This window comes from Camelina sativa, chromosome 14 (assembly GCF_000633955.1).
Source record: "Camelina sativa cultivar DH55 chromosome 14, Cs, whole genome shotgun sequence".
NCBI classification, from domain to species: Eukaryota; Viridiplantae; Streptophyta; class Magnoliopsida; order Brassicales; family Brassicaceae; genus Camelina; species Camelina sativa.
The window spans coordinates 14,423,977-14,441,817 of NC_025698.1; the positions used below are offsets into that span (position 1 = coordinate 14,423,977).

The following is a 17,841-nucleotide window of genomic DNA, read 5'->3' on the forward strand; positions in this document are numbered from 1 at the left end:
ATTGAACATGCGAAAGAAGAAAAACGAAAGAGAGGGGTCCATTTCACAAATTAATTAAAGTTGTAAAAAGACGACCCAAACAAAAACGACGACTCAGCTCTCTCTTCCAGACCTCTCCTCCTCTTTCTTCTTCATCAATCAGATCCAACAAAATTCGAAAAAAACTTTTGATTGATCACAATGGCGATTTCTATGCTCTTATGATCCTTCTATGCTCACCCAGCTTAGTTCTAGATCCCTTTGCATCCCCTCTGCTCGAGTCAACTGAGATTCTCCTAAGCTTTTCTCGAGGTTCTTTCGGAAATTAAAAAAAAAAATGGTGTTGCCGTTGATGAAACTGGGCACACTCTTGGTTAAAACCATAAGTAAACCCTTGGCTAGTCAGCTCAAGCATCAAGCTAAGGTTCATCCCAAGTTTCGCCAATCTATCATCAACTTCGCTCAGGTGATTTTCTTAGAATCCCTCTGATTCTAACTCGCTTTTTTTTTTTTTTTTTATAGAATCGTTTCGTTTCTTGATCTCGATTTTATCATTACGTTGTTTCTTCTTCCGTTTCAATTCCGATGATGTCTCCTAAGTATTTGGAACCTCCGGGATATATGATTTGTTAGGTTAATAGTTGTTGAAGCATTCGATTGAACAAGTTTTGTGAATTTGGAATTTTGATGTGTTGTTGGAAAATATGTGAACAGAGGAATCATCGAATCACGACGCAAATGCAAAGAAGGATATATGGTCATGCCACTGATGTAGAGATTCGTCCCTTGGACGAAGAAAAGGCTGTTCAAGCTGCTGTTGATCTCATTGGAGAGCTCTTCCTCTTTGGGGTAACACTCTTTTTACTAACCATTCTTTGTGCAGTGACTTGTAGATGAGCATTTGAATTTGTAATTCGTTCTAGCTCATCGATGGTTAGTTGCATTTTCATTAATTGGTAATGTTTTATGTGAAAAGGATTATTGTGGCCTTGAGATATTGGATCTTTACCTGGTCAAGATGTTTAGGGAAGCAAAATTTTGAGAAAACTAAACAGCTTATGTTTTGATTGAACTCTTTTCATGGAATAACTGAGAAATGATTTCTAGCTTTACTCTATCAGTTTCTTGTTGATACCATACAATCAGACAGTGATGTTGTTTCAGCTATCTCTAGGTGTATGTGCATTAGTTAGTATCCAACTTGGCTTCGGGGATAAAACTTTTGTATTTTCTATCAAAAGTACTAAGATTTTAAGGGAAATGTACCATCATATCGATAGTATCTTTTCTCTTTTTAATCTGATACTACAAACCTATGCTAATAAGTTATGTAAGTGTTTCTTAGTTTCTTCCATTTAGTTGGTGGGGGTTTGGTTTAAGTGGGAGATGGTGTCAAACTCAGATATCTTGAGGGTCATTCGTCTATACAATTGTTCTGTAAAACTAATACATTGTATGAGCAGGTAGGTGGAGCCGTTGTTGTTTTTGAGGTGCAGAGAAGTTCTCGGTCAGAAGCAAGAAAAGAGGAAGCACGTAAGCAAGAGCTAGAGGTACACAGGAACATTTTTTGGAGGATAATTTTTGCGTCAATTTTTCATTTGCTGTTCAGGATTAATAGTTGGTAGATGCTGTTAGTTAGTACTTCAAATGAGAGTGGTTTGCATATTTATATGGATCAAATTAGCATACATCGAAAAGCTCAGGAAGAACTTTCAATATACAACTCGCGTAGATAAAAGATTTAAGATGCCTAACTTAAGACTTCCTATAAGTTGCAGCCTTTAGAATTGGTTCTCATCCCTTGAAGCTTCTGCGACTTCTGCCATAGATGAAAACAATTATCAATAGTCGTGCTCAATGTTGTTCCCAGTGACTTGAAATCTGCGGTAACATCTAAACAAAATAGGATTTCACTAGTTAAGAGACCGAGCTAACTTGTATGTTTGTTCGAAGAAATAACAATGTTGAGGTTAGATTATTGATTAGTTTAAGATGCTTTGAATCTCGTGGTTTTACAGGAGTTAAGATTGAAAGATGAAGCACTGGAAAAGCAAGTCGCAGATCTCAAGAGCAAGCTAGAGGAGCTTGAACAACTTGCGAAAGCACGCGGACTGAGCGGCGTTTTCCAGTTAAAACCACAGCCCAGTACTACAAGTAGCGGGACGGCAGCAAAATCCAATTGAAATCATCATCGTATTGATTGATCTCCGAGAATGAAACCAATGTCGACAATACGGCAATGATTCCCTTTCACAAGAGATAGGGGAGTTTATGATTCTCTCTCCTCCACATTCTTATAGATCGACCATTATAGATACATATACATGTATCGTCATCATCAAGAACAATCTGCTTTCTCTAACAATCAAATTAGGGTGACAAATAATTTTTTTTTTGATGTTGTGGGTTTGGTGCACGTTTGTCTTCTAAGACCAATTGCTACATTTTAGGCAATGTTGGATAATGACGAATTCATAATGAAAGCGACCTTGAGTCCTTGACAGATGCAAAATGAGATTTTTCTCCTTCTACCTACATCATATAATCGTTTATTATACTAGTATATATATTAAGGGGAAATTGGAAATAAAGGATCACTAAAAAAAGTTTTGTCCATATACACCTTTTTTCAAAATGGTCATTTTTACCTAAAATATCTATACAAATTAATAAAATCAAATTTTACAAGTTTTAAAAAGTGAAATCTAGAAAAATATGTAGATATAGAATTATAGAAGCAATATAATTTTTTACAAAATATATATATATATATATATAAGTTATTTTTTTGATAGATAAAATTTGATATAAAACATCTAGAAAACGTTTTCTATTGTTCTGAAAATATCGGATTTTGTATTCTACCACTTTGTTCATGTTATACTAATTTCATAAAAATTTATTGTTCTAAATAGTTTAGTAGTCCGAAATTCAATATTCTACGATATTCAGAGTATGTATTCTACAGTTTAATCTATGTTCTAAAAGCTTTAGTATAAACTTTCTACGATTTACTCTATACTCTGAAAACGTTAGAATATGTTTCATTCTTTTTACTCTATCTTTAAAAAAATTAGTAGATATATACTACAAAAATATAGAATATATAGTCAGAAAATTTTAGAGTTCACTAAATATAGGAAGTGAAGTTTTAAAAAAGGAAACTAAAAATTAAGATCCTATTTAAAAAAAATAAAATTAAAAGTGTATAAACTCTGATCACTCTCCAAAGGAGTTTTCTCTGATTTCTAATTTAAAATAAGACAGATGGGAAAAGAGAGTAGTCGTAAGGTGGAGAAGTGATACGGAGGAGAGGAGAGATCAATGTCGTCGACGGTTGTGGTTAAGGTCTATAACTTTTTCTTCCATCATCATCATCATCATCTTCTTCTTCTTCCTCTTCGTTACTCTTCTTTGCTCTGCTTACTTCTCTTCTCTCACGAAAAATAAGTTTTGAGAATGAGATTAATCACATAATCCTTTTGCCTTCGGAGTCTTGAAGTTGCATAGGCTTTTGTTGAAAGTTGATTCATAGCTTAATCCTACAAAAGAAAAACAGAGAAAAACAGAGAAGATCTTAGAAGAGTAAGCAACAGAAGAAGACATCGAAGAGAAGAAGAAGCATTGGTCGTAGGAAGAAGAAGAAGAAGATTAGAGAAAAAGACCTTTGGGCCATAAAAGTGTTGAAGTCCAATGTTAATGGGTTTGGTTGTTTTAACTTATGTGTTTAGGTTAGAAATAGTATTGGTATAAATATGTTGTATTGTTGTAAGAGACAAGTATGTGTGTGAGATTAAGGAGAAAGAGGTTGTAGTGGCTAAACCTAATCTCTAAGAGATCCATCATCAAGAACAAGTAACAATATAGACATAAAAGAGATATCTCTCTAATTGTTCTAGAGGGTTTGTGAGTGAGAAACAAATCAAGAACAATGGAGAGATGGGATGAATCTAACCTCTAAAGAGAAGTGAGGTCAAGATTCCAACAGCTTTCTAGACTCGGTTTAAAGATTCTGGTTTAAATTAACAGTTAAACGGTTTTACATGAATTTTGTAAAATTAATATAATCCACACTGACGATAATTGCGACGTGTTATTACATTAAATCTACGCCGCCGTGATGAGTGTCGCTGGCATCTACAGTTTAACTCTTATGGCGAAGGTATTCATGTATTGACATTTACATCAACGATTCAATTTCTGTATCTTCTATACTCTCTGGTTGATACATTCTCTCCTTTTTGTCTTTCTTTCCATGTTTGTTTGTTTGTTATTGAATTGAGTTATGACACTGTCTTCTCTTACCTTTTCTAGGTGAAATGTTGGATAAGATTGGGACAACCAGGAGCAACCCGTTCGTTTCAGAAGAGTATGTCATATACTAAATCCTTGCTTTGATATATATTTTTCTAATGCCTCTGTAATGACGCTTATGAGTTTAAATATGACTATGGCTACCATGGTATTATGGTAATTATTTTCATGTTTTGTTCGAGACTCCCACAGAGAACTGAGTATTGCGGTTTAATGTTTATCTTTGCTTTTCATAATGATTTGCCTGAGTTACTTGATTTCCCACTTCTGTGATGATCATGAAAATGTAAGTTGTATTTCTGATATGGTCTGTCCAAATATTAGATAAGATAGTTCCGGTTCAGTTCAATGTGATTGAGATATGCATTGCAAAGGAAAGATTTGGGGAATTAATATAATCTTAGCATTAGAAATTATCTCTTCCTTTTCCTGTTGATAATTTTGCCCGCCTGGATGTGCTGCAAAAATTGCAGGTTTCTCAAGAAGTTGAAGAGATATGGACTCTCTGGAATATTATCGTACGTATGGGTTACTTAATACGGTCTATTACTCCACAGCTTTCCTCTCCAACACTAAGCACCCTAACGACCGCAAATCTAGGGTTTTCTTGGCGGCCCCGCTGTGGAGAGACTCTGGTGGCATGTAAACACGCGTTCCGACAAACGGGAAATCAATTTTCCGGTGACCTGGAACTTCTCCGACTTCTCTAGTGTTTCCAAAATCAGAAATCTTCAACTCGTACGAAGAATCTTTGCAAGAGAAGATAAGGAGATTATCGGACTTGAGATCACAATGAACATAACCATGACTGTGAATCGAGACCAATCCTTCGAGAATCATACAGAGGTTTCGGGTTACTTTTTTTTTAAAAAAATTTTGTAAATAAATTAGTTTTTACCTTTTTGTATTTTTTTATTTAAGTTTTTTTGAAAATTAAAGGTAAAACTGGATTTTAATTAATATAAAACCTATATGACCAAACGTAAAGAACTAAAGTATATATGGACATTTTTTTTTAAAATATCCTTTTTTCTAATTTTCCCTTACTTTTTATATTTTTGTATTTTTTTATTTAAGTTTTTTTTTCAAAATTAAGGGTAAAACTGGATTTTAATTAATATAAAACCTATATGACCAAACATAAAGAACTAAAGTATATATGGACATTTTTTAAAAAAAATATACTTTTTTTTCCAATTTTCCCATATATTAATAAGGTCAAAACTACAGCGACAACTAATTTGGGTTTCATGGTAAAAGGTGATCAAATTTTTATTTTCTAAAAGAGTAATGTATTTGTTCCTAAACGATTTCATTTTAAATGAGAAAGAAAACAAAAAGAACCTATGCTATAGATATGTTGTTATGTTTATTCCACATAAAGTTTCGTATAAATTTAATATATAACTTACTACTAATAAAATAAAAAGTGAGAATCTCTTTTGGTGGTAGAGAAAGGGAATAATTGGTGGAAAAAATCATTTGGACAAATGCATAGAATTCCTTAAAAGCATCTCAGTTTTTGTTCTTATGACAACGATCAAAAAGAAGAAAAGAAAAACAAAACAAGACATCATTTTTTAAAAACGCATGCGACTTGTAATGATCTAATAGACATATCATCCACGTTCTTTGAAATTTGTATAGTATATATCCACAACAAAATCTTGGATTTGTCAAATTGGTTTGATTGTTCTAGTGATATCTATATGAAAATGTTGATGTTGAAGCTACTATTTCATGGATAATTTATCCGGGAGATTGTGACATATTTGATGAACATCATTTGTTCTTTGAAACCCCTACTTTTTTTTCGAACGGGGCACATGCTTTCTTAGAAATATGGGTTCGACGTTTAAGCATCATCTAGTGGAACCGCCCTCGCCCTTCTTTTGTATTTGAGGTGGACGTTTCACACATACCATATAAATCTATTATGGTCAACATACAGTATAAGAAATGTATTCCATCAAAGGCTGGTTCAGCTGGAAACGTTACTAATAAAATTAAAAAAAAAACAGTAAATTTAGATTAGGCAAATCAACACAGCTATAAAATATAGTATTTTGCAAACTGTCAATAATTTAGTCCGGATCTAAGTTGAAAGTGAAGTGGTGGACCAATCCACTTTACTAACCAAGGGATATGATGCATAGCAATGCTATTTACATAGGTGGACGCAATAAATAAAAAAGATAAAAAGTTCTCTCAGGCCCAAATATCGAGGAAACTCATCTTTTCATCCCCTACGACGCCGGTGAAGCTATGACTCGCCGGCGTCGGGACTCTACGGTATCCCCTGCTTTCGATCACTCTTACTCGCTGCTTGCAATCCCTTCTTGGTATCTAGCTCGATCATTGGGAAGCTTCTTTCTCTTTCAACCCTCCATCAAACTTGCAACCTGCTTTGGACAAACAATGCTTAGTGGTGACAGAGGGGGGTTTTGGCCGACATCTCTTCCTCAGTCTCATATTCTGCCCATAACATCTATGAAGCAGCGTTTAACCCCAAAATCATCATTGGCCTTCAAAACAAATCCACCAGCTACAATCTGCACAAGCGACTGGGAGAAGTGAATCTGGTTTTTTTCCGGCGTCGGGTGTCTCAACTCCGATCCTTGACCCGCCTTGCCGCAGCCGCCTTCAGCGCTTATTCCCCTACCCAACCAAGGGTATCTCTAGGGTTTTCAATGTTGGTGGGCCTTATCTCTAAGCCTCGGCCCATTACCAAAAGCTACTGCCCAAATGCAATAAGCAAATGGTTCAGGTTTATCGCTCTCTCCCTCTTGTCAAACCAGTCCGAAATGGAGTTCCGATCTTCTACAGTTGATGGATGTAGTCTCCATCTGAAGTTCGAATTGAACCCATGGAACGGGTATTGGCAATGCATCTATGAAATCCTGACACCATATGTTCTCCTCGTCAAGCTTCATAAAGGCCTACTCTTGCTGAACCGCTATCGACGTTATGACTTTGGACATCGAGTTTCTCTGCCCAGGTCTGATCTTTATAACCCTCTATCAACCTCCATCATAATACCTCTTAACTCTAGATTGGCTGGTCTTGAATCCTATGCTAGAAGAGTAGTGGTCCCCCTTGGTTTGGTTGATATGTTATTGTGTCGGGTTTGGATGAAGGTGTTGAAAAGCAACGGCATTATGACCACACCTCCACATAGTGTTGGTTACCGATGCTTTATCAACCAGTCACCTCTGTTTCCCCAGAAACTCAAGTCTGTATTTGTGAAAATAAGTTACTTCAGGGAAACAACGGCGTTATTGACAAGAGTAATGCTAAGGTTATGTAGGGCTGAGACTATCTACTATGTTGCTAGTCATGGTGACCATCGAAGCTTCTTGTGCTGTGTTTTGTCTGCACTGGTCGGGTCGTGGATGGTCTTACCTAGATCCGTTAATGATATTGTGATATCCAACTCACCTTCTCTAGTTCCGATCAAATCTGCTTGGTCAAGTCGAGGATTCCTCGGTAGCAGTATATTGTGCTCTGCAGAATGGTCTGAGATATATCATTGTCAAATCCAGTCGGTTAGCAGTGTTTGGGTCTCTTTATTGCTGAACTCTAATCTGGAACTTGATCCAACAAGCTGCGTGAATCTGAAGCGTACAATCATGGTCCCCATTTGTCACATATCACTGAAAGATAGGAAGCTAGGGTCTGCTATTATAAATCAGGGTCAAACCGGCTGCAAGCTTTGTGTGAAACTCCTTAACCTCCATGGCCATGAGCTTCATGTGAGGGAGGACTCACCTGCTTTGCTACGGTTTGACACCCAACTCTTTCGATCCCCAGTTGAAGCTCCTTCTAGAGATATAAGTTTCAATCTTAAAGTGTTGAATGACGTTGCTCCAACTACTTTATCTCTAATATTGGCGATACACCCATCTAGTGCTACCGCTGTCACATCCTTTTTTCAAAGCTCGATTGCGTTAACCGCTACAACTACTTATGACTACTTGGTGGTCAAGGATTTTGCAAAGCTTGTCTTTATGGTCGAATCCACCTTGGTTCCAACAGATTCTCTTGAAGAACTCATGGAGCTCTTATCCCTTTTCTCTTTTGATTATCTTGTTGTATGCTGTAAGAACTCACCTCTTTATGAGGATCTGATTTGAATGAAAGGTCAACTTGTTTGACAAAAAAAAAAAAAACCAATGCTATTTACATCACTCAAAGAAAATGTTGGAAATTTGGATGTCTAACACATGGTTCAATTGTGATCATCAGAATATGTGTAATCAAAATTTAGTAAATAATGTGTATCAAATTAGGGAGATATTATTAGTTAACATGATGGATTTGAATTTTTGTTCATACGACAAGGATTGTAAAACTTGAAAATGAGAATAATAGCAAAACATAGAGATCACGATGAATATATATGACCATTGATGAAATTAAAAAGTAGAGATGGGTATGGTATTGTATGATGAAAACTAATGAGCATCACAAAATAGGAATATTGACAACTTAGTGGAAAAAAGCTTGTGTTATTCCTTCCTTGCCATTTGCTAAATATACCTCCTCCTTTCACACCTCTTTTCTCTTATAAAGAGATTGATAATAATCAATGAGTATTCACGACGACACTTGTCCAAATTCTTGGTTTTGCTATTCTTTACCCTACTAGATTCCTTTGTTTGTTTCTTCTTTTCTTTCCTCGAAAACAAAAGGAATGCAAAGTACTTGGCAAATCTTACATTTTTTTTGTCAAACGGCAACTCTTACATTAGGTACAAAACATCTCATTAACAAGAAAAAGTTATCGGTCCAAATCATGATTAGTAACATGTCTCTCTGCGTACTATATTTGAAAGTTTGCGAACGTAAGCTATAAATAACTGTTATCAAAGATGTCGTGTTATTAATAATGACGAATATCTTAAAATAATTAGTACGAAATAGAGTCACAAAACATGAAATCAAGTTGCCAGTTCATCGCTGATCTATTGTCTAGTAATATTAGGCTAGTTCTAATATGAAATGTCCAGTAGTCATTAGTCAAAGGCAATCAATATTACGGTTATCTATCTCTAATTGACGTTTTGATGAAAATACGTTACATTTTTTCAGTATTCAATTCTGCTTAAAACACTTGGTAGACATTATATCCTAGATACTACCATAAAACAATCATTGTTTAGCCATTGAATCAAAAGTCCTTCTCGTCGTTATATCCTAGATCCTATCATAAAGTCTATGTCAAGTCTATCAACAAAATATTATTCTTCCTCTAGAATTACATGGAAACTAGGATATATCCAGTTCTTAAAGCACGGTCAACATTTAAAAAAAAATTATAATATAATAATAAAAATTATTTTTTTTTAATTATTTTGTTTGAGATAATATTTATTTTTAATTGTTATGTAAATCTATTAGTCTATTTGAATACTAATTATTTTAGAATATTATAGTATTTTATTTTTGACGTATTATTACAATTTTATATTATTTATTTGTTGTATTTGCATCATTATTTTGTGAAATATAAAATAATAATTTTAATATTATAATTGTAAGCAAATAAAAATTACTAATTTATTATCTATATAAATTTAGTTTTACCAACCCGCTAATGTGAAAATTAAAACACACATTTTCATACATTGAGTAATATATCTTCGTTTTAAAAAATTCAAATCACAACATATGCAGAAAAAAATATGCATTTTATTAATTATAAGTATTATATGAAAATTCCAAACAATTTGTAAATAAAATAAAATAAAGATGATAGGAGAATCATAATTTGAAATCTTAACAAAATCTTCGAATTTAGTTATTAAAAATAATTGTATTGTATACTTGGATATAAAATTTTAGTTTTTAAAATTTTGATTGGTTTATATATATTTTTAAAAAATAATTAGTAAATTCGTCCATAATTTATTAGAGAGAGAATTTTTTTTTTAGATTTTTTTAATATTTGATCTGTGAGTATTTTTTATTTTTAATTAATTATATTTATTTAAATTAGTTAATTAAGCTTAATTAATTTTTTCTAATGGCAATTGAATGTAATTTTTTATACATTTTAAGTTTAGTTTCATATTTGTACTTCTCAATTAATATAGTAGGATTGTATGTAATTTTGTAACATTATTAATCTTGTTTTGCTTTAGATCAATTTTTAGGTTTTATAATCAGCGTGGTTATTATATATAGCATATCATGATCCAAAGTAATTTGTATGAAAAAAAAAGTTTTGGCTCCCCAATCCCAAATGTAATACATAATCTGAAAAAAAAAAAACTTCATCGTCCTAATTCAACTAAGAGTATTTGAATTTCATCAAATAATAGTAATCAAAATTGTTATTACAAAAAAAAGAAGCAAATTTACAGAATAAGTGCACAAAAACAAAAAACAAAAACTCTGTAAATTTGCTTCTTTTTTTTGTAATAACAATTATTCTAAGGCACCAATTTTTTACTCATAGAGATGAAGAAAAACACCAATTTTCTAAGGCAATGAGTGCACAAAAACAAAAAACAAAAACTCACCTCACTATTAAAAATATATATATATTTTTTAAGAAAACAAAATAACAAAAATGATACTTATGTGCTCATTATATAAATTTAATATTTAGACATGCATGATATTAAAGAGAAAACATGAAAAACAAAAAAAAAAGAGAAGAATCCACAATAAATACATATATATATATTTAACATGTATGTTTTTATATAATCCAATAATTACAAAAAAGGAAAAAAAAAACTCTCACCCAAAAATTAAAAAAAAAAAGATAATTAGAATACATTTTCTTTATTTTTCCAAGTATACATATTTATTTATTGTTTATAAATTTTCTTAGGGTTGGAATTATTTAGCTGATAAAAACGGAAAAAAAGAAAAGTTGGAGTTGAAGGGGTGAGAGAGAGAGAAGAAGAAGAAGAAGAAGAAGAAGGAAGAAGAGAATCCACCAACGTTTCTCCTCCGCTCTCTCTAATCTCCTCTCTTAGTTGCTGCAGCTGCTACAGTAGTAAAGGTTTCTTCCTGGGTTCCTCTTTAAAACTTCTCACATATACTTCGATCTGTTTCAATCTCTCTCTTTTTAAGACTCCTCTGTGCATGATTGATCTCTTCTTCCATTATCCTCTAAGATTCTGTGTATAGCTTTTGTGATCATTAACTCCCTTTTTTGATTTTTGTGTGTGTTTCGTCTCTTTTGAATGAATCAATTACTGTAATTTTGTTTTGTTTAAGCATATGTATGTTTAGAGTGATCGATCATGTTTGAACTCATGTGAAATGTTTTGATTGTGTTTTTGACAGAATCTTGTGTAAGGAACGTTTTTGTATTTGTTGGTGGGTGGGACTGAGTGGAGTGGAGTAGAGAGATTCTTATGACGGGAAAGAGAACTAAGACTAATTGCAGATCTGCTTCGCACAAGCTGTTCAAAGATAAGGCTAAGAACCGTGTTGATGATTTGCAAGGCATGCTTTTGGATCTTCAATCCGCTAGGAAAGAGTCTAGGGGTACTGATGTCTCTCTCCTTGAGGAGCAAGTGAATCAGATGCTTCGTGAGTGGAAATCTGAGCTCAACGAACCTTCTCCTGCTTCTTCCTTGCAACAAGTATGCTTCCTTCTTGTTTTGGATTGTTCTGTGACACTTGCATGCTTTTGTTTTTTTTGTGAAATAACATGGGTTTGTTTTGCTTAAAGCAGGGTGGTACTCTGGGCTCTTTCTCATCAGACATTTGTCGGCTGCTTCAGCTCTGTGATGAAGAAGATGATGCTACCAGCAAATTAGCTGCTCCCAAGCCTGAGCCTGCTGATCAGAATCTTGAAGCTGGCAAAGCTGCTGTCTTTCAAAGGGTCAGTTGTTCTTTTACTACCCAATTTTTTTCAATGGTGGTTTAGTTGTGCGTGTGGAGTTCATTAATACAGAGGTCATGGTAAATCTTGACAGGGATACAATTTTGTTCAGGGGAAGTCAGAACATGGATTTCCGTTGGCTGATCATTGCAAAGATCCGCCTTTAGTAGTTGGCAACAACAACTTTGTTGGAACTGCTAATCTGGAATATAATCAGTTTGATCTGCAACAAGAGTTTGAGCCAAACTTCAATGGTGGTTTCAACGATTGTCCCAGTTACGGTGTTGAGGGTCCTCTGCATATCTCTACTTTTATGCCGACTATCTGTCCTCCACCTTCTGCGTTCTTGGGTCCAAAATGTGCTCTTTGGGATTGTCCTAGGCCAGCTCAAGGATTCGACTGGTTCCAGGATTACTGCAGCAGCTTCCATGCTGCACTGGCTTTCAATGAAGGGCCACCAGGTATGAATCCTGTTGTGCGTCCAGGAGGCATTGGTTTGAAAGACGGTCTTCTTTTTGCTGCTCTTAGCGCCAAAGCTGGAGGGAAAGATGTTGGTATTCCTGAATGTGAAGGAGCTGCAACTGCGAAATCTCCATGGAATGCTCCAGGTAGGCTTTGCTCTCTTGGATTTTACATATATATTAATTGATCACTATTCTTGTGTTGGTCATACTCAAATCTTGAATCTCTGTTGTGACTGTAGAGCTCTTTGATCTCACGGTTCTAGAGAGTGAGACACTAAGGGAGTGGCTATTCTTTGACAAACCAAGGAGGGCCTTTGAGAGTGGGAACAGAAAGCAAAGATCTTTACCAGATTACAATGGTCGCGGTTGGCATGAGTCACGTAAACAGATCATGGTCGAGTTTGGAGGGCTAAAGAGATCTTACTACATGGATCCACAGCCTCTGCAACATTTTGAATGGCACCTTTACGAATACGAGATCAACAAGTGCGATGCTTGTGCCTTGTACAGACTCGAGCTCAAGCTCGTTGATGGGAAGAAGAATTCAAAGGGAAAAGTTTCAAACGACTCGGTGGCAGATTTGCAGAAGCAGATGGGAAGACTCACAGCTGAGTTCCCTCCAGAAAACAACAATATGACTACCACCACCACCAACAACAACAACAACAAACGTTGCATCAAAGGAAGACCAAAAGTGAACACTAAAGTTGCCACCGTGAATGTTCAGAACACAGTAGAGCAGGCCACTGACTATGGAGTAGGTGAAGAGTTTAACTATCTGGTCGGAAATCTAAGCGACTATTATATCGCCTGAGTAATGAATAAAAAATCAGGTTTGAAAAGCTGTTGCTTACCATTTAATTAGGCAGCAGCAAAAAGAAGCTATCTACATGTCGTAGGGCAAAGTAATAGACTCGTATAATTTGTTTCTTTATATTATAATTCTCTCTATTCATGGAGATTATGTATATATATATAACAACAAGAAGGGGATGCAGAAGACTGTCCTGGAGTTTGAGAGCTTTGTTCTAACCAAAAGCAGGAAAAGTAAATGTGATGTGGGGACTGCTTTTTTTTAAAGATTCAGTCTTGTGGAGGTGAAGGCATATTTACTAACATTCCGGTTTATATATTTTGATGCATTTTCGACTCTCTTCTGTGATATGTAATGCAGATGACAAATTATGTAACCCGAAGGTTGGAACGGTTCGATTATCGTTATTGTTCTTAATCCAATCAGGACCTTTGTTCAATGAGATCACCAATCTTGCTCCTAGTTTATCTTTCATTGATTATCATTTTTCTTTTTTTCCCAAGAGCTCAAAATCTTCAGCATCTTTTTAAGATCATGTTATCACGTTATCACTGATTTTTACCGGGAAGCTCAAGGCATTTATATTTCATACACGCAAGAATGTTAGTAGCAATAAATCATATGCTAATGCTACAGGTATTGTAAAATTTCATCTAAAGAGACAGGAGCTTGGCCATGGTTATTGTGGTAATAATGGTCTAACCAATGCAAAAGGACGAACTGAATTTACAGACATTAACAATTCCAACACAACTACATTTGTTGGAGGGCGACTCTTTAAACCAGGCTCAATCAGCCCTGCAACAGAAAGAATGAACACATCATCGTCATACAATTAACGGATAAGAATGGCATTGAACTTGAGGAAATCGAAAGAAGAATCATGGATTTACCAGGCGAGAGTTTTTTTCCTCCATAAAGTTCTTTAGCTAAAGGATTAGCAGCCCAGTGGTTCACAGCAACCCGGCTTGTTGGTTGGAACCCTATAATTTTACCTTCAGGTGATAACACTACCTGCTTCCATTAAAGAGCCAGACAAGGAAATCAACAAAGATGAAGTAGTAGGCCACTTAAAGATTTACACTCGCCACAACTCACTGGAATTACCTGGTAAGTAGCGATATCTTGCGCAGATGCCTTTGCATCTTCATTGAGTTTTTCCAGAAGAGAAGAGCTTGTAACGATGTGATCTTCAACAGACTTAGCTCTGCTGGTTTCTTTCAAATAATCAGGTACTTCCCCAATCCAGGCACCTATGCTGCTTTCTAGGGTTATCTCCCCCACCCAGCTGTAAGCATCCTTGAGCTTGTTGACGAGTAATCCACAGAATGAATCCAACTACTCATTTAAAGTTTCAAACTTTAGTTTTCGAAGACAATGAAACTAAAGACTGATAATAATAATTCGTGGTTATCATTAATCTCAGTAGAGAGTCCATACTCCTACAGGAACCATAAACCAATAACATGAAATATATAGACCTTGCGTTGTCTTTGCTTGATATATTATTTGGATGGTTGACTTCAAGGTTTACAATAAAAAATTGGCTAACCAGTACTTTATTGATATAATCAAATGAACTAGAGCTGTTCTGAAAAGCTATTTATGTCTACATGCATTCGCTAGCCTACACATCTATATGAACAAGTGTTTTTGAAATCCATACCTTAGAGGAATCTGAAGATTGATGAGATAACAACTCACTCTCGGCCCATATGATATCTTGGCTTTTTCCAGGATACTTTCTCTCGCCTTTCTGAGGAAAACAGAACTGAGCCGCAGTACTAACAGCAAGAAGAAGAATTCCACTGGCCACAGTGACAGATAGGATTTTCAACAAAGACAGTCCTCTCTGTCAATAGAGATTAAGCAAACCAAAAAAAGTTATCAGAAGTTTCACTGGAAAAGCTACCAACACTTAAGTCATTAAGCCAATCTTCTTACATCACAACATTTCTCCAACATAATGCAGCAAACTCTAATAGCAAACATGAATTCATTGAGCAGACTGAAAACATAGTTCAGCAGGAAACCGAAATGAAGCACACTGATTGAATAGAGCAAGTGATTTATCAAGGGCTGTCAATTGGCTCTGACTACATAAAAATAATCAGATACCAAAGATTCAAAGCTTAGAAATTGGCGACATATGCGTCCAATAGTCAATACCTTTTCATTGGGTAAGTTTGCATAATTTCCAGAAACATCACACGGTAGCTGTTTTTTGGGCAGTGAGTATACATCTTCAAAGTAAATATCCAATGCTTCAGCCAATCCAACCTAAAGAGTTTTATACAAGTGTTAGGAGTGTAGGGGATATCATGAAAATACCGTGCGTGGAAACAAACACCTTAGTCACCATAGAGCACGTAAAATGCAGCAGTATAAGAAATTTTATTGCACCAAACTGAATGATTGATAATATCTTTCATCCTGCTAGCTTTGAATGCCACAAAATTCTATCAGCATCTCCTTGTTGTGTGTATAGGATATAAAGGATGACTACACCTGTGATAAATTCTACACTGTCTAAGACAATAGCATGGCTCCATATTATCATATATATAACCAAGAATGACTAAGACTAACCGAAGATGATAACCTAGAAATGTGGAATGTTCTTTCAAACTAAGGGAGATGCATATATAAAGGGGAAGCCACACTGCCATTCCTATTTCCTAGTCGTACACAAAGCATCAATAACAAAAGCAAGAGAAAAGGAATTATACCATTTGTGAGTGAGTTAGAAGAACCTCCCACTTATTCTCGCTGGACTTTCTCCACCCCTCAAGCTTTAGGTCCGCAAGTATTGTAGTATCAATCTCTAGTCGATATGCAGGTAAATACTCGCTTGCCCAAGTACTAAATCCAGGGCCTCCAATTTTTTCCAACTTCGAATCTGCAGACATGTTCCACCACCGACTTCTTTGCCTAGTGTCTGCAAGTTTAAAATTCTCCTCCCTTGACTGGTAATACTCAAGCAAGTGGTTGGTATTCTGCTCATCATCAAATACCTTATGAAGGACAACTGAACAATCTCTTGAAGCAATCCTCCTGTGTTTAGAGAACCACTTGAAAAAGGGAAACTTAGCTTTTTCCAGATAATCATCAAGGAAACTCTTCTCAGTGCTTTGAAGAGCGGAGATGCATACAACTTCTGCAATAACAGATATAGCCCGTTCATCGGATGAGCTAAGAGTGAAAGATGTAGAAACCTGCTGAAACGGAAATGAATAAGACAACTGAACCTATCAGTACTAATTTTTCCACTTGCAGACTCTAGAAACATCACATCAAAGCGAAGTTAAACCTCTCGAGGGTTTTCGAAATCTCCCATTTCTCTTTCAGCTCCAGGTCCAAACAACACAAGCTGAAAGTTCCACAGTTGTCTCAAAACAACTTGCCTAAAAGTCATAGCAAGTATGTTCTTGGACAAATCTCCACTAGAAAGATCCTCGGAAAGAGACCACCGCAGCTTTTTAGCTCGCTCTTTAACCTTTTTAGTAGGCAAGAACTGTTCAAATACACAAAAACAAAATGTTACCTTTAAATGTCAAAACTCAATTGCTATAATCTAGAATCAATGTGAATCAAATGCAACCAGAAACTGACCAATCTGGTAGACACAGTAGCCTTAGGGTCAGATCCTCCGGGAAAAACAGTCTCGACCACCATAACAGGGACATTCTCACGAAGATGATCATCGGCAGCTTCACCACCGTCAGCAGCAGCCGCAGTCAAAGCCTGATCAAAAGCTACTGTACCAACGAGACTGAGCCGAGCTGAATTGTTCTCGTAAGTCCGTACACATGGAAGCGCCTTCCCATCTGATTCCGCCACGAAACGGAGAATGTCCTCCTCCGCAGAAGGATTTTTAGCAAAACGGATAAAAGACACGAAGCTTCTTCTCCGATATGGAACAGATTTGAAATTTCTGGAGGGAAAGAGAAGTGAAGAAGAAGAAGAAGAAGCAGTAGAAGCCATTGACGAACAGATAAAAATTCCCTAAAACCCTAAGGGGGAGGTTTGAGGTAGACGAAACAACTAAAACGGTGTCGTTTCTCGTATGTGAAAGTGCCACGTCACATTATTTGACACGTGTCAGTGTCGATAGAGTTTAAAGAGAACCATTTCAACGAAACAACGACGACAATGGCGGAGGAGAAGAACACTACTTCATCGTCGGCGGAGAAGAAACCGACGCCGGGGATCGGATCGGGTTCCGGTGGTAAAAGGATTCCGTATTATAACCCACCGGAGTCGGTGAATCCGGATCAGGCGACGCTAAGGGAGCAGTGGAAGTTCGCGATTCGGCAGTATAGCAAATGGTACTCTCACGCTTGGGGGACTGCGATTCTCGCCGGAGGACTCTTCTTTGGACTCGGTTGGATCATCAAGGGCTCTAATCCTCTTCCTTCTCTTCA

At 35.9% G+C, this 17,841-nt stretch overlaps 4 protein-coding genes across 6 annotated transcripts in view; 3 read left to right on the top strand and 1 right to left on the bottom strand.

Annotated features, from left to right (window-relative positions):
- LOC104741461 (OPA3-like protein) lies at window positions 87–2,484 on the top strand. The gene is made up of 4 exons (XM_010462346.2): window positions 87–445; window positions 694–828; window positions 1,443–1,529; window positions 1,998–2,484. Exons 1-4 carry the CDS (start codon window positions 317–319, stop codon window positions 2,160–2,162), a joined length of 516 nt encoding a protein of 171 aa, XP_010460648.1. The 5' UTR covers window positions 87–316; the 3' UTR covers window positions 2,163–2,484.
- LOC104741462 (transcription factor VOZ1-like) lies at window positions 11,151–13,879 on the top strand. Of its 2 annotated transcripts, none has more exons than XM_010462348.2 (5): window positions 11,151–11,308; window positions 11,596–11,897; window positions 11,990–12,139; window positions 12,252–12,747; window positions 12,843–13,879. In XM_010462348.2, exons 2-5 carry the CDS (start codon window positions 11,667–11,669, stop codon window positions 13,415–13,417), a joined length of 1,452 nt encoding a protein of 483 aa, XP_010460650.1. In that variant the 5' UTR covers window positions 11,151–11,308; window positions 11,596–11,666; the 3' UTR covers window positions 13,418–13,879. The 2 variants fall into 2 exon arrangements, with proteins under 2 accessions (XP_010460650.1, XP_010460649.1); XM_010462347.2 differs by having other exon boundaries at window positions 11,153–11,308; window positions 12,234–12,747; window positions 12,843–13,859.
- Window positions 13,973–17,434, bottom strand: LOC104741463. 2 transcript variants are annotated; one of them, XM_010462350.2, is made up of 8 exons: window positions 17,030–17,434; window positions 16,728–16,931; window positions 16,147–16,632; window positions 15,587–15,697; window positions 15,084–15,269; window positions 14,525–14,755; window positions 14,311–14,431; window positions 13,973–14,215 (listed from the first exon to the last, which is right to left on the bottom strand). In XM_010462350.2, the coding sequence occupies exons 1-8, from the start codon at window positions 17,399–17,401 to the stop codon at window positions 14,097–14,099; spliced, it is 1,830 nt and encodes a 609-aa protein (XP_010460652.1). In that variant the 5' UTR covers window positions 17,402–17,434; the 3' UTR covers window positions 13,973–14,096. The 2 variants fall into 2 exon arrangements, with proteins under 2 accessions (XP_010460652.1, XP_010460651.1); XM_010462349.2 differs by having other exon boundaries at window positions 16,147–16,635.
- LOC104741464 overlaps window positions 17,537–17,841 on the top strand; it is a 1,728-nt gene continuing 1,423 nt past the window's right edge. Inside the window, exon 1 of the mRNA XM_019236250.1 lies at window positions 17,537–17,831. Coding sequence (XP_019091795.1) covers window positions 17,570–17,831 — 262 coding nt within the window. The 5' untranslated portion in view covers window positions 17,537–17,569. The remainder of the gene's footprint in view (window positions 17,832–17,841) is intronic.